Genomic DNA, 13,261 nt, shown 5'->3' with positions numbered 1-13,261 from the left:
CTAAATGACTTTCCAACTCTCAGTCACAAGAAATCTCTTCTAGAGACCTACATCCAGCTGTCCTTTGCACTTGGTCCTTTTGCATCTCTCTCCGGAAAAATATTTCAAGAAGAGATGTAAAGGCATAAATGAGAGATGGTCCAATAGGATATGCTAGATAAAACGATACCTTATATACTCACAGTGAGGATAGTAGGTCAAATTTCTCTCTAGATGTCCCTCCCCACTTTCCCAAGTGCAAAATCACCACAAACTAGTCAACCAAGCAATCTGTCGTTAGATAATGTTCTATTATGCAGTGGAAGCAAACATCCAGCTGCTGAACAAGTTTGGAGCCTTATAGATTCCTTACCTGATCACATGTACAAGTAAAAATTAAAAATGCAGTAACTGCTATTTCCACACATAAAGCAAACTAACAAAATAACTTACTGCCATATGGGTGTCAATGGTCTGGTTTATTTAAAAATAGATAAACATTTCTGATTGGTGGGTTAGTATTCCAGATACCAGTTATGTTCATGAATGTCACAAATTATACTCACCATTGAAAGAAAATACTTTTTTCATATTCAAAAACCTGGATTCAAATTCTCCATACCATTTGAATGCTGCCTTAAAGCAATGGTTTTCATTTTACCATAATAAAAGATGTAGAAATGAACTTGAGTGTTACTACAATGCAGACAGTCAAGTTTAAATATACTGAAGAAATCTTGGAAAACAAAACTGCTCTATTACAAATTTTCAGCTAAGATGAAATGCTCAGAATAAAAAGATTGGGAAATCGATTTTTGAACATCATTTGATATCCAGTGACTATTGAAAAATGTTTCAAAAACGTTTTCTATGTTAGCAATGCTTTCAAAGAGCATAATATATACTTTATGTCTACTGTTGGCATTTTGTTACATTCTTAAAATTGCAACTTTTTTTAAAGTGTTAAAACATGTATAAGGCACTTCTAGCTTTACTTCTGAACACAGTCCTTAAGGAGAAGCATCAACATTAATGCCAGTCCCCCAGCATGCATTTGCCAATAAATTGTACTTTTGCTGAAAACAATCCTGAGTGTGCATATTTTATAACAGGGTAAAGTGGTGGGTAAGGAAGGACAAAAACAACCACGTAAACTAATGAGACAGAAAAACCAGTCTTAGCTGAAATATTAAGCAGCAAGACATTACAGTTTGGGTCTACATTGATATATAAAAAGGTCATATTTAATTCTTGAAAAAAGCAAAAGTGAAACTGCTGACTGAAAAATACATTACATTCATGCAATAACAAAAGGAAATATTAAAAAATCTCTCCTTCTTGCACCTTACAGTGTTAAATACAAAGCAGTTTTTTCACAGCACAGCTAAAATATTTTAATGTTATAATACCCCTTTTGTGTTTGTTTTAAATGCTTTTGATCATGCTGCTTCAGTAAGCAATGTACCTTCAAAATTGCACTCTCATTTGCCAAAGACACAATGTTTATTTCCACAAATGCTGTTAGAAATTGAGAGGTGGACAATAAATGTAAAAGGAAAAACAAAAAATTCTGACATTTTTCCTCATTTGAATCAGGCTTCTGTTTTATAGTCAATTGTTCTCAAGGCATTCTCACCTCAAAATTAACAGGAAGACATTAAAAAATGAACACAAGCTTGAGTATCACTGCAGTGAGCCTTCTGGTCTTGTAATCAGCTTCCCTTTATTTACAAATCAGCCTTCTGTCCTATGTAGCCAGTTTTCTTTTATTCAAACAACAGTTTTTTGGGGGGATTATTCTGACTTTGCTCTTACTAATGTTGCAGCAGCTGCCCAATCAGTGATGCAAGATTCACTTTTCAAAACAATAGCCAGAAAGTTTTACAGCAGCCAACCATCAAATGTTACCAACAATTTTGTTAAACTTGTGATCTGAAAAGGCTTGTCCATATGGTCACTTGATCTCCCAACAAAGTTTGCAAGAAAAATAACCTTAAGTATTCTTCTCAAGGAATCCATAAATGGAGATAAGTATAAATATCAGCAAAACGTGCTTTCAAAACTTCATGTTGGCAATTGTTCAAGCAAATCTTCTTTGATTGTTTAAGTACCCTTCATAAGCAAACAAAGATCAAGTTCATGTTAAAAAATAGTAGCTATTCCCAAACCCAAGCTGACACATCATCCTCACAGTTCATCTATTCACAAAGATAAAGCTTTATACACAGAGATCATTATGTTACAGTATCTGTACTCAAAGTTCAGCAGTTCCTGGAGATCCTAAGGATGAATTGATCTCACTTCAACATTAATCTGTTACTCTGTTGCCAGGCACCATTGCAAATAATCCATACTTAAGGTCTGTCAGAAATTCATAAGCTTTTCAGCTTTCTCACACAGGCAGGGGACTACTTGCTGCAATGTTTATTTCATTCTCCACTTCAGGCTAGTTTCATTTTTTCCAAAAACCAGTTGCCATGGCAAATATCCAACATTTGATATCGCCCCCTGCCTACTACAACCCTAATTTTTAGTTAAAAGTGCTTTTTCAGTCTCTTGTTTTCTTCTTCTAAATGTTTCACTTTCATCACAAGTTCTCGATTCATGTCTGCATAGTGTGTAAGGTATGACTGCAGTTCCATCTGCAAACAGAAGATGGTGATACTGTACAATAAAAAGGAAAAATCTGTGAGCAAGACTACAAGATACCAATCACATTTCAGCACAGACATGCTAACTATGAAAATGCTATGATACAGCTGCATCAATACATCCATACAGCAGTACATCATCAAACATCTAATTTGCCATTTAATTTTTGTTGGAGAACTGACTTTCTACATTAGACACAGGGAGCTTCTTTTCAAGACAACCCATCTGAGTATTTTTATTTTGTTCTTTTGTGTTCCCGAGATCATGCCTGTCAGGTTTGTTTTTGTTGACTTTTTTTTTTTTTTCTTTTTGTTGAGTTTTACTTTTTGTCAACTCCTTATAAGCAGCTTATTTACAGAATAATTCTGACCCCTGTTGCTAATGCATGGAGCGACAAAAGGTCATGACAGAGATTCACTGTGCTAGACTTTTTTACACACAAGCTTGCAGGAAGAAAGGAAGAAAAAAAAACCTTACGTGAAAGGTATGGAACTGACGCAGCATGTCAACATGCAAGGACTGGATATCATGATGAATTTCATCCCGCAGCTCTTCCATGGCATCAGCTACCAAATTACGCAGAAATTCTGTCTGGAATGCCTGCACGTTGCTACCCACATCAGCATCTGCTCCAGCACCATCGACTGCACCGACAGCCACTCTCTTAGATACACTTCCTGGAAGCTAGAAGTAAAATCATAATTAAAACCTTTTCCAGCCCCCAAGGTGTATTATCACAAATACATGGGTCAATTGTCTTTTAAATACATCCTGTAAGTTGACCTTGTGGACAAACTCCAGTGCTCTTGGTTTTCATCCTTTGAATCAAAGCAACTTTCAGAAGCTTCCAGGGAACTCAATAGTTTAGAGGTTTAAGCAAGAATTAGTTGATTGCATCAAACATAAAGGCATGCACACTAGCCTGTTCAATGGCTGTGCTTCTTAATATATTTCCCCAGTTGACCTAGCTATAGAGAAGGTACCTGAATTTGTTAAGGGTAGGGAAAGGTAAGTTGAGGAGATAGGTACTGTCCTCACAAAAGCTGGCTCCAAACCAAGGGGTCTATCAACGCACTCCACTACAAAAGTAAGGATAAATGCACTCCACTACAAAAGTAAGGATATCAGACTACCATTACTTTTATCTTACAAGCTTCCTATGGTTTGGCAACTCTTAGTAAGAAATTTCAATATAATGGCTGTTTCTTGGTGACTGCTGCATTCTCTACAAATCCCTAACTCTTCCCTAATGTGTTGCTCCTGTAAAAGCAAACATCTTCACAACCACAGTGACTGTTTCACATACTGTATTGCAAACTGGATGACAACATAGCAAAAAACATAGTTTAGTTATATAACGCTTAAGAACTATATGTGCAAATAAAATTCATACAGCTATTATTTTGTTTTCACAAACCTGGCTAGGTTTGCCCCACAGCATTGACGAAAACTCCTGTCGGAGCTGTTCACGGTATTCTTTTAGGTCAGCTTTAGCCATTTTGAGAGAGCAGAATGAGAAAATGTGTGTCCTCTGCGCCCAGGAGATGCCTCTTGAGAAGAACGTGTGGAGGAGGATGTATGAACATCCTCGCAATCCTTTACAGAGCTGCCTTGCGGATCAGCCTCATTTTCTTCTTCACCATTGGTTAAGCCTAAATCCTGGAATTAATGTATCAGTCTCAATTTATTTTAAAAAAGTTCCTGATTTGTTAATTTTTTTAAATTTTCTTCTTTTAAATGCTGAAATCTCAAGAACATTTAGCAATAGAAATACTCAGCCCTTTTTTCCTTCCAAGTACATTTTGTCTACAAACTTTATTGATGAAGGATGAATGATAATAAACATGTAAAAATGTAATAATGTAATTAACTCTGATATTTGCCACTCAAGTCTTGTGAGCAGGGAATCACAAGGTCATGTACAGTTAGTTATGCTTGTGCATGCATGTGTGTGCACACACGCAATCACACACAGCTTTCTTGATCTTCAATCATTATACTTCTTGCCTGTGAGGGAGATAACTGCAGGACTGGTAGTGGTGCTATCTGCTCTACAGATGAGGCAGTGGCAGCAGAAGGGTCATGGAATGAAATGGCATCAAAAGAGTATTTGTGAGCGCTTGGAAGACTGGGTGATGCTCCAGAACCCTGCGGTGAGTGAGGATGTTGAGAAGAAGTACTCTGACTAGCATTTGGAGCAGTAGATCCTGAATAAACATGGAATAAACAGGAGTAATTTTAAATGTATAAGACTATCAAGAATATTCACTTTTTATTCTGCTTTTCAAGAGAGTTTATTTACTATAGAAATAAAGAAAAAAATCTAAGAAAGTACAAGCTGAAACATGGACTTTATCATGCTATTATTAGAGATCTTGTGTAATTGATACACACAAACGTTTGCATGTACCAGCTTACAACTCTCAAACTTTCAGAAGATTCCTTAATCTGTTCTACTAAAGAATGTCTTGAAGAAAAAAATACTTGACCCTACATCAGAAGAAGCTAAGAAATTGTGTTATTATATCTGATAATCATAAACTACAAGGACATTTTCACAATTAAGTTACTTCTTTATTACAAACATTACTATTAAAAAAATAATAGGTAATAATAAATGTTATTTTATGTGGACAGTACGAACACAACCCACCAGCATAGTTGCTGCTGTAATTAGTAAGGGAATTGCTGGTTTTGTTAAGCAATCCACTGGACATGTGATGTGACTGATGTACAGGTAGAGGAGAGTGAACACTGCTTCCTGCCTGTCCCAGGAAAAAAGGCACACTAGAGCATTAACATTATCAACTTTTTACAGACTTGCTTTATTATATTTTGTCGTAACAATCATATAATCATTTTTATGTTCTTTGCATAATAAATAGGTAGCATGTCTGGATTAAATGTGCAGTGAGCCAAATTCATAATTCTCTGTAACAGAGAGGATACGCTGCAGCCTTCAAAGCAATGAAAATGGATATCTGCTTTCAAGATAGCAGCTGAATGCAACCAGGGTAAACTATACTATAATAATATTAAGCTAAATAAATAATGGAGGGCAAGGACAGCAAGATTAATAAATATATATAAAAACGGCATACTTGGCCTAAAAAGGAGGGTGTTGAAAGAAGAGAACTTGTGCCGTGAAAGGAATGTGATGACAGCTGCTCAACTTTTCCATTTGTTAATGGTGAAAACACACCTGCAAAAAGGTCAAGAAAATTTCAAGGTTTTCTTCTGTCAATTTGGACAACAGTTAGCAGGCTAGGGTACCTCACTGATTTGAAGAAGATAACTACACTATCCCTCACAATGGAGCAACACTGTCCTACAGCTATTAATTACACCCTGTATTATGCAAACAATCAAAAACATCACACTCCATATACCTGCATAAGAATCTTCACCACGGCTGCTTGTAAGGCTCAGTTGTGTTGCTGACAGTGAAATGTTGTGACAGTGCTGGCTTTGAACACCTGCACAATAACAACTTTTGCAATTACTGGTGCATTTTATGAAGTTAAACATAGATGAAAGACCAAGAAAAAAAATCCCTAGATAAGCATAAAAGCATAAATCTTAAATGATTCAATGGATTGCAATATAATAACTTCTATAATTTCATTCAGGTAATTATTTCTGCTGCATTTTCAAGCCAGCGTTTTGTCAAAATTTTCCCTTAATTTCAGGCTGATATATGTTTAGAAAAAAATCTTAACCAACAAATTAGCTGTGGCACGCATACTGCGCAAGATAAAAACAGTCACTAATCTTGTGTTTTTTTTCTCATAAGCTCTCTTACAAAATATCAGATCAAAATTTTTCTTTTAAAAATTATCTGGATATATGACTGAAATGAGAAAGAAATGAGAAGTGGAGAGCAAACCTTCTGCTGCTGGAGAGAATATATCTACTGTTTGTTCCAAAGTCTGAGGGTGTTTGGATGAAACAGAATCAGGCACTAAGCAAATAACAAACAAATCATTGTAATCACAAACATAAGCAGCAAATGAAAAAAACACAAAAAATATATAAAGATAAAACTTTCATGCTATCAAATGAAAAGTAAAAGTTAAATGCAAGTGTATTAGTGACATCAAAGATTGGACAGTAACAAACAAAATTAAACTCAACAACGATAAAATGGAAGCCCTCCTATGCTTGCGAAGATGAAAACAGTGTCAGTCTGCACATCAAGGTGGGTGAAATAAACATTGCCTTTATGTTATCTGTCAGGAATCTGAGATTCAATGACACTGCTGATATGACCCTAGATAGACAAGTTACAGCTGTCTGTCAGTCAGCTATTATGAACTAAGTAAGATCAGTGCCATCTGCCACATTCTGTCTACACTCTGTGTGTGTGTTCATTCTAGGTCTGCTTGCTGCAACTCCTTGCTCACAGGTTGCCTCTAACTTCTCATTCACAAACTGCAGAAAGTACAGAACTCCACTGCACATCTGGTGCCTAGACTTAGGAAACGGACCACTTATCACTCCTCTCCTTCACTTTCTGCACTGGCTGCACATTTGTTCTTACATCCAGTACAAACTGTTCGTGCTTTACTTCTTTACAGGCTCCTGCCCTGACTATTTCTCTGAACTTCTTTCCCCCTACATCCCTGCCAGACAAATCCACTCTTTGTCTGGTGAATGTATATTAACTATTCCTGTCACCAGAACATCTGGTCACAGGATTTTTAGATACTGTGCAGCAAAACAATAGAGCTCTCTCTCCCCTTCCATATCCACCACCTACCCACCACTGAATCCTTTAAATGTGTACTGCAAACACATCTCTTCCTTGAGCACTACTCGTGTCCGCAGAATGCTTGTACCTTTTTCAACCCCTCCCCTTTTTTCTGTTTAGGTCTTGTTCTTGTATCAAGCACTAAAAGCTCACTCCTTACGAGCGTATGTGCTATGCGAATCACACATTTATTATTCAATAAAAGAAAGGCAACGTTATAATATGTATGACCAGTTTTGTAAGAGTTCTATTCCCCAGACTCATGCAAATTTTCTTTACTAGAATAAAGAAAGCTAATACTTAAAATACTAATGACTAATACTTGTGTTTAATTTCTTAAATTTTAATGTTTATCTTGAAGATTAATCTTCACAAAAATTAAAAATCAATCATTTTTCATTACTATTGCTTTAAAATTATAATAACTCCAATCACAATGTAAAAACCAAAAAGTAAAACAAATTGAAGCAACATGTCAGATAAAAACTGCAAATCTGCTTACTTTGTCTGTTTGGTGTGATGTTCTGCATGGTTCGTGGAGACAGAGGCAGCTGACGTCTGTGGCTGGACATAGGTTGCATGTTTTGCATTCCCTCTGCTATTTCATTCTGATTAAAGGCATAGAAGGGAAAATAGTTCAGTAACTAGGGACAACAAAATAAGAGTTCAAAATAACAGAGGCAGTACATCAGTTTTGAAGCTCAGGTACAGAAGGGTTTCAGTTGCTATAATGTTGTTTCCCCCAGCAAAAGAGTGTATAGTGGGCAGAGGAGACACATCCTGTCACTTTCTCCCAAATGAGTAGTTAGTTATTCAGCAACTAAACTATCAGCCTGATAGTTCTAGGCTCTATTCTGAATAACTTCAGACAGCAACGTTCTGGCATACTTGAAGAAACATAAACACACTCCTCTGCTATGAGTGCCCTGCCACTCCCTAGCTTCAAGCGTATACTAAAATTAACTGAAACAATAAAAGACAAATAAATACTAACAATGTTCTCAATACATAAAATATTATTCTTTGAGCATAAAAAATACTCCATTGGCAAATGTAATTAAAAAAATGTAGACTATATACATTGTTTTAAAGATCATACTGAGTATTTATTCATAACATAACCTACCTATACATTTTCTCACCTTGATTTTAACTAAAGGCATAAATCGAACAGCTTGAACAGATGTTCTGTGTGCTTGAAATGCACAAACAGGACTTCCACCACCTTGCCGCAAATCATAAAAGTAAATCTTGCCACGTGTGGAGCCCACTGCTGCAGTTGCACCATCGTGCATAATGTCGATACATGTTAGTGGACTTTGTGTATCAATGGCTTTCAGCATCCTGCAACACTAGGGCTGTCATAATCTTGCACCAACAGTTTAAGATACCTATCTACAACAATTAATGGATACAAACAAGGCAAGGAAATCAGTCCTCCCTAGGCTAAATATAAGCTGATGATGGGTAAATATGAATGAAGCGAACTAGCAACCTTTGGCTGTGAACATGTGGAGACCTCATAACTGTGCTAATAATAATAATACAGCACATTGCATTTATATTGTGCAATTTCATATATATCTTCATTGCACTTTACAATATACTAGCTATCTTGCATCTAATTCACAGCCGCAGCACCAGGTAGCTAAACACTGCATTTCCCTCATTTCTATTTACATAGGATGATGTAGATAATGTATCCAATAATGTTGCTCATTTTATCAGTGTGTACTCATCTTTCATTTTCATCTCATTTAAGCAAAGAAAAGTTAATTCTGTCATTTATCACTGTATTATCCCTGCAACCATTCCACTTACTTTTTTTTCTGGATATCGTAACAGACCATACGTTTGTCAAGTCCAACACTTATCATCAACATTTCATTGATGGGAGAGAAGGCCAGGCCAGTGGCTGGTCCGACATGGGCCTCCTGAAAGACATGTAACTGTCGCCTAGCATTAGCATCCCACAGTGTCACAACTCCGTCATCTGATGTGCAGCCAAACATAGACTTCTTAAATCCTGAGTATTCTAACTGTCTTATTGCCTGCAAAAAAAGAAAGAAAATAGCTGCACATTTGTTTAGTTAGCATAGCCTCACACAGCTAGCAAACAATAGCTATGATAAACAAACAAAACAATGCAACAAAACTATTCATTTCTTGGTTTAAAAAAGTGTGTTATCTCCAGCTGGTTATTGCATGAAAGACTTTCCATTTAAAAAAGAATAGTTGAAGAAAAATATGCTTTTAAATGCATGAGATGATGACAGCTGAGACATATGGGCATCTTTGATTTATTTGCATGCTGTGTAATTTTCTAAAAGTGAGTTGGTCATTAGTTTAAAATAAGGCATAGGAATATTAGAATAGAACTGACAATTTAATGAAAAATTACCATAAAATATTTTGCTTGATAGTAAACATATGAGCTTTTGTAAATAACGATAATATTTCATAATTACCTGCGCTGTGGCTGCTAACAAAGGGCTACTGGACTGGCCTGTGATTGTGTTATGAAGAATTATTTCCCCTGTTTCAGAGCCTGCAGCAATATACGAGTCATTCCAGTTGTAGCGTGCTGCTGTGATTGGCCCTTTGGCTTCCTGTAAAACAAATAAATGTCTATCAAACACAGATACTTGCTTCCTTTCCATTCCCAGAATTACTCATTTAGCAATAACTTGTTGGAACTTACTCCCTAGCGTGATGTGCCACCAGCAGATAAGTCTTTCAACACAGCCCTTGAAACACATTAGTTAAAAAAAAACACTGGGAGTTTAAGGCCACAAGTCTGTCTGGCTATTGTTCCATATCATCTGTAGGTTTCAGCAAGCTCATTTATTGTACAATTTTTACATAGTTGATTTTTGTTCACATATTTGATAAGCACTCAGAGTGTAGCCCTAAAGGCATGGTAGTGTTATAAAAATGTACTTTATTAACCTGACTATGCATTATTGATGCACATGTACTACTAAAATAATCATAAATCATGAATAAACAGACAAGCCTTGACACAGACTCTAAGACAGTAGTGATATACCATCAGCTAACTTTTCAGCTAAATAAGAAAATACTCAACTCTATTGTTAACACAGAAATCAACAAATCATCATAGCCTTCACAAACACCACCATCACTAGTCATTAGTTCATCAGCCTTAACTGAGGATGAATAACAATCTACCAACTATTGCCATCTCTCTTTGTGTTCTCTGTACTGTTACGCGTTTCTCAAGCATGGAAACTTTACTTTTAGGCAGCCTTTGGTTTCTGCCTCTCTGTTGCAACAGTCCTCTTCCATACTCTCCTTTTATGTGCTCACTTTGAAGAAAGAAATCCTGAAAATCTGAGCTATGTTACAAAATCTGCTTCAATTCCTGATAATGTTCTGTTACAAGGAAAAAGGTAGAGGTAATGATTCCAAATTTTTCACCTGCACAGATAATGAAAACTCACCTTGAAAGATTTTTTAAGACTTTTAGTTTTCAAGTCCCAGACAGACACTCCATCAGTTCCACCACAAAGTATGTAACGGGAATTGGAATTGAAATCAACACACTGGACCCCTGTCTGAAATGTACCTCATCCATAAATGGCCAGTAAAATTAACTTTAGACAATCAGACAATCAATCAAATCTCTAGTCATGATTTGACAACTAGAAAGCATTGGTTATCAACTCACTTTTACGTCTATTATATTTTAATAATCTGCATATATTATCTAAGGATTCAAGTACCCTGACCATTAGGTCAACCCTGGAAAGTATTCTACATCACACAGGTATTAATCCATCTAGTGTACATGCCTTTGGCTTTGGGTACTGTTGCTGTAACCACTAGGCTTCACCTTCACCTGATGTATGCATGAATTTAAAGGACAAAAGCAGATCTTTTAGTCAACAATTTTTTAAGCACAAAAACCTAGCTATGCTTACCCCACACTGCAAATCCACTGATGTGAGGGCATTATTTTTTGTGTATGTCAGCACTACAGCATCATCATTTATGGAACAGCTGGCAAGAAAGCTGCCTGAAAGGAATCAACATATTTTCTTTAAAATTATACAGTGGAAGAACAGTGGAAAGGGAGATGAAAGGAAAGGGCTGGACATGGGGTCACCTAGAGCGGGTTTCAGCCGATCGACATCGGTGGCAAACTCTGGTTGAGGCCTTCTGTGCAACCTGATGCACAAAGAAGATTAGCTAGATAGATAGATCCTTCTTATGTAGTGATTTTTGTGATTAAAGAAATGTGTGTGAAGTTGGGGGCATTGCAATTGTTTGTAGAAAAGTCTTTCCCTAACAGTGTGATAGGCAGTAGAAGCCTAAACATGTTCAATGATGTGACGTCGTATTACCAAAAAGTGTTACAAAAAAGGCAGAAGCAACAGACACTGACAAGTTTTTTCCTTCAACATCAAAGCGACAGAAAAGTGAAGTCACCCCCGATTTTACAATGTCACATGTGCTCATGGAGGGGGAATCCAAGCAGTAATTCTACCCCTTCCTCCCCACACCTCCATCCACCTACGCCATCAAAATGGCAAGTTTTTTTATGTTTAAATGCTTTCTTTAATGTTTTCATGTTTATTTAACTCCATTTATATTGTATTATAACTGTACTCATTCAAAAAATACCTAAATAGCCTGTAACTTAAATAATAGCGAGTCAACATGGGTTGGGAACCAATGAAATCTATTTCCTTTATTTCTTGTGGGGAAAATTGTTTTGGATACTGAGCATTTCGGATACCGACCAACTTTACAGAATGGATTGTTTACCGAGGTTCCACTGTATTTAATTCATAAGGCAAACTGTAGGGGATTTAGGAGTCCTGAACTACTGCTTGTAAAATTCTGAAAACTAGCTTTTAAAAAACTTTCACTACAGCAGAGGTTAAAGGAATGGGACATAAATTGTTTAATTTGTGCGCAGGACTTTATTATTCACAGTTAATTGAGTAACTGAAACTGAAATAAGCTACTCACCATCAAAGTTCCATGAGACAGATGCTACATTATGATTATGGGGATTGAATTGATGCAGCAGCACGACTCCTTGGCTGCAGTCCCACAATTTGACATCGTCACCAGCTGATGCCAAATGGAGACCCTCCATGATACTGCTGAAATCTTACTTCTTTACAAATTTAAGTCCATTTGTTGCTTGGTTTGTTCGTCTACATCATTGTGCTTTAGTCATATTCTGAACTGCCGTTGTTTTCACTGTAATTTCTGGGAAACATCCAATTTAAAATATAAATTATTAATTCATAAGAAAAATAATTTATTGCTGTCTGTTTTTTTTTGTTTTTTTTAAGCAACATATCTGTAAAGGAAACTTTAAAGCAACTGATAAACTTGCAATCGGAAGCTTTGTGTACTTGTCATAATTAATTTCTTCTATTTATTACACACTCTTTATTATATGGCTTAAGAACATAATTTACAATGTAATAATCTTACGCACATAATTATTTTTAACTGATAATTACTATAATGTTGTTAATTACAACATGTTCATTGATTCACAGATCGCGATGAAAGCAGACGACAGAAGAGAAGTATAGGTGAGCAACAAATAGACAACAGTTTTACTTACGTTTTTAGAGTATCTGAAAAATGACTGAAAATTTTACTTACTACACATATCAAATGTGTATTCTACACATCATTTTATAAATAACTTAAGTTTCGGATGGTAAGTTATACCCGCCAAGGATTCAGGTGCCATGAGCACACGCAAACGAGGCTGCGAGCTGCGCAGCTAAAGATCACTAGCTCGATGCAATGTATAAAACATTTTCAAAGAAAGCCAGATTCATAAGAATAAATAACTGTATAATCGTTGATAATTTATAGTCTGTTTTT

At 36.2% G+C, this 13,261-nt stretch overlaps 1 protein-coding gene across 1 annotated transcript; it reads right to left on the bottom strand.

The window, feature by feature from the left end:
- Window positions 1-428: 428 nt before the first annotated feature.
- Window positions 429-13,165, bottom strand: LOC112572226 (protein NEDD1-like). Its single transcript, XM_025251798.1, has 17 exons — window positions 12,993-13,165; window positions 12,380-12,625; window positions 11,326-11,420; window positions 10,846-10,959; window positions 9,850-9,990; window positions 9,203-9,432; window positions 8,524-8,725; window positions 7,884-7,989; window positions 6,518-6,592; window positions 6,021-6,107; window positions 5,733-5,833; window positions 5,285-5,396; window positions 4,639-4,838; window positions 4,121-4,290; window positions 3,707-3,710; window positions 3,109-3,315; window positions 429-2,621 (listed from the first exon to the last, which is right to left on the bottom strand). Exons 2-17 carry the CDS (start codon window positions 12,507-12,509, stop codon window positions 2,514-2,516), a joined length of 2,082 nt encoding a protein of 693 aa, XP_025107583.1. The 5' UTR covers window positions 12,510-12,625; window positions 12,993-13,165; the 3' UTR covers window positions 429-2,513.
- Between the last annotated feature and the right edge of the window lie 96 nt (window positions 13,166-13,261).

This window comes from Pomacea canaliculata, linkage group LG9, assembly GCF_003073045.1.
Source record: "Pomacea canaliculata isolate SZHN2017 linkage group LG9, ASM307304v1, whole genome shotgun sequence".
Lineage (NCBI taxonomy): Eukaryota > Metazoa > Mollusca > Gastropoda > Architaenioglossa > Ampullariidae > Pomacea > Pomacea canaliculata.
The sequence above is the reverse complement of the archived record's forward strand: the minus strand, read 5'-3'. Positions and strand labels throughout refer to the sequence as shown.

Bases quoted from the DNA above. Each gene is read 5' to 3' on its own strand.
- LOC112572226 (XM_025251798.1), bottom strand. From the start codon at position 12,509: ATGGAGGGTCTCCATTTGGCATCAGCTGGTGACGATGTCAAATTGTGG. The intron at 6,108-6,517 runs GTTTGCTCTCCA...GTTATTGTGCAG, and splicing joins ATTCTCTCCAGCAGCAGAAG to GTGTTCAAAGCCAGCACTGT. The intron at 4,839-5,284 runs GTGGGTTGTGTT...ATGTTTATTCAG, and splicing joins TTACAGCAGCAACTATGCTG to GATCTACTGCTCCAAATGCT.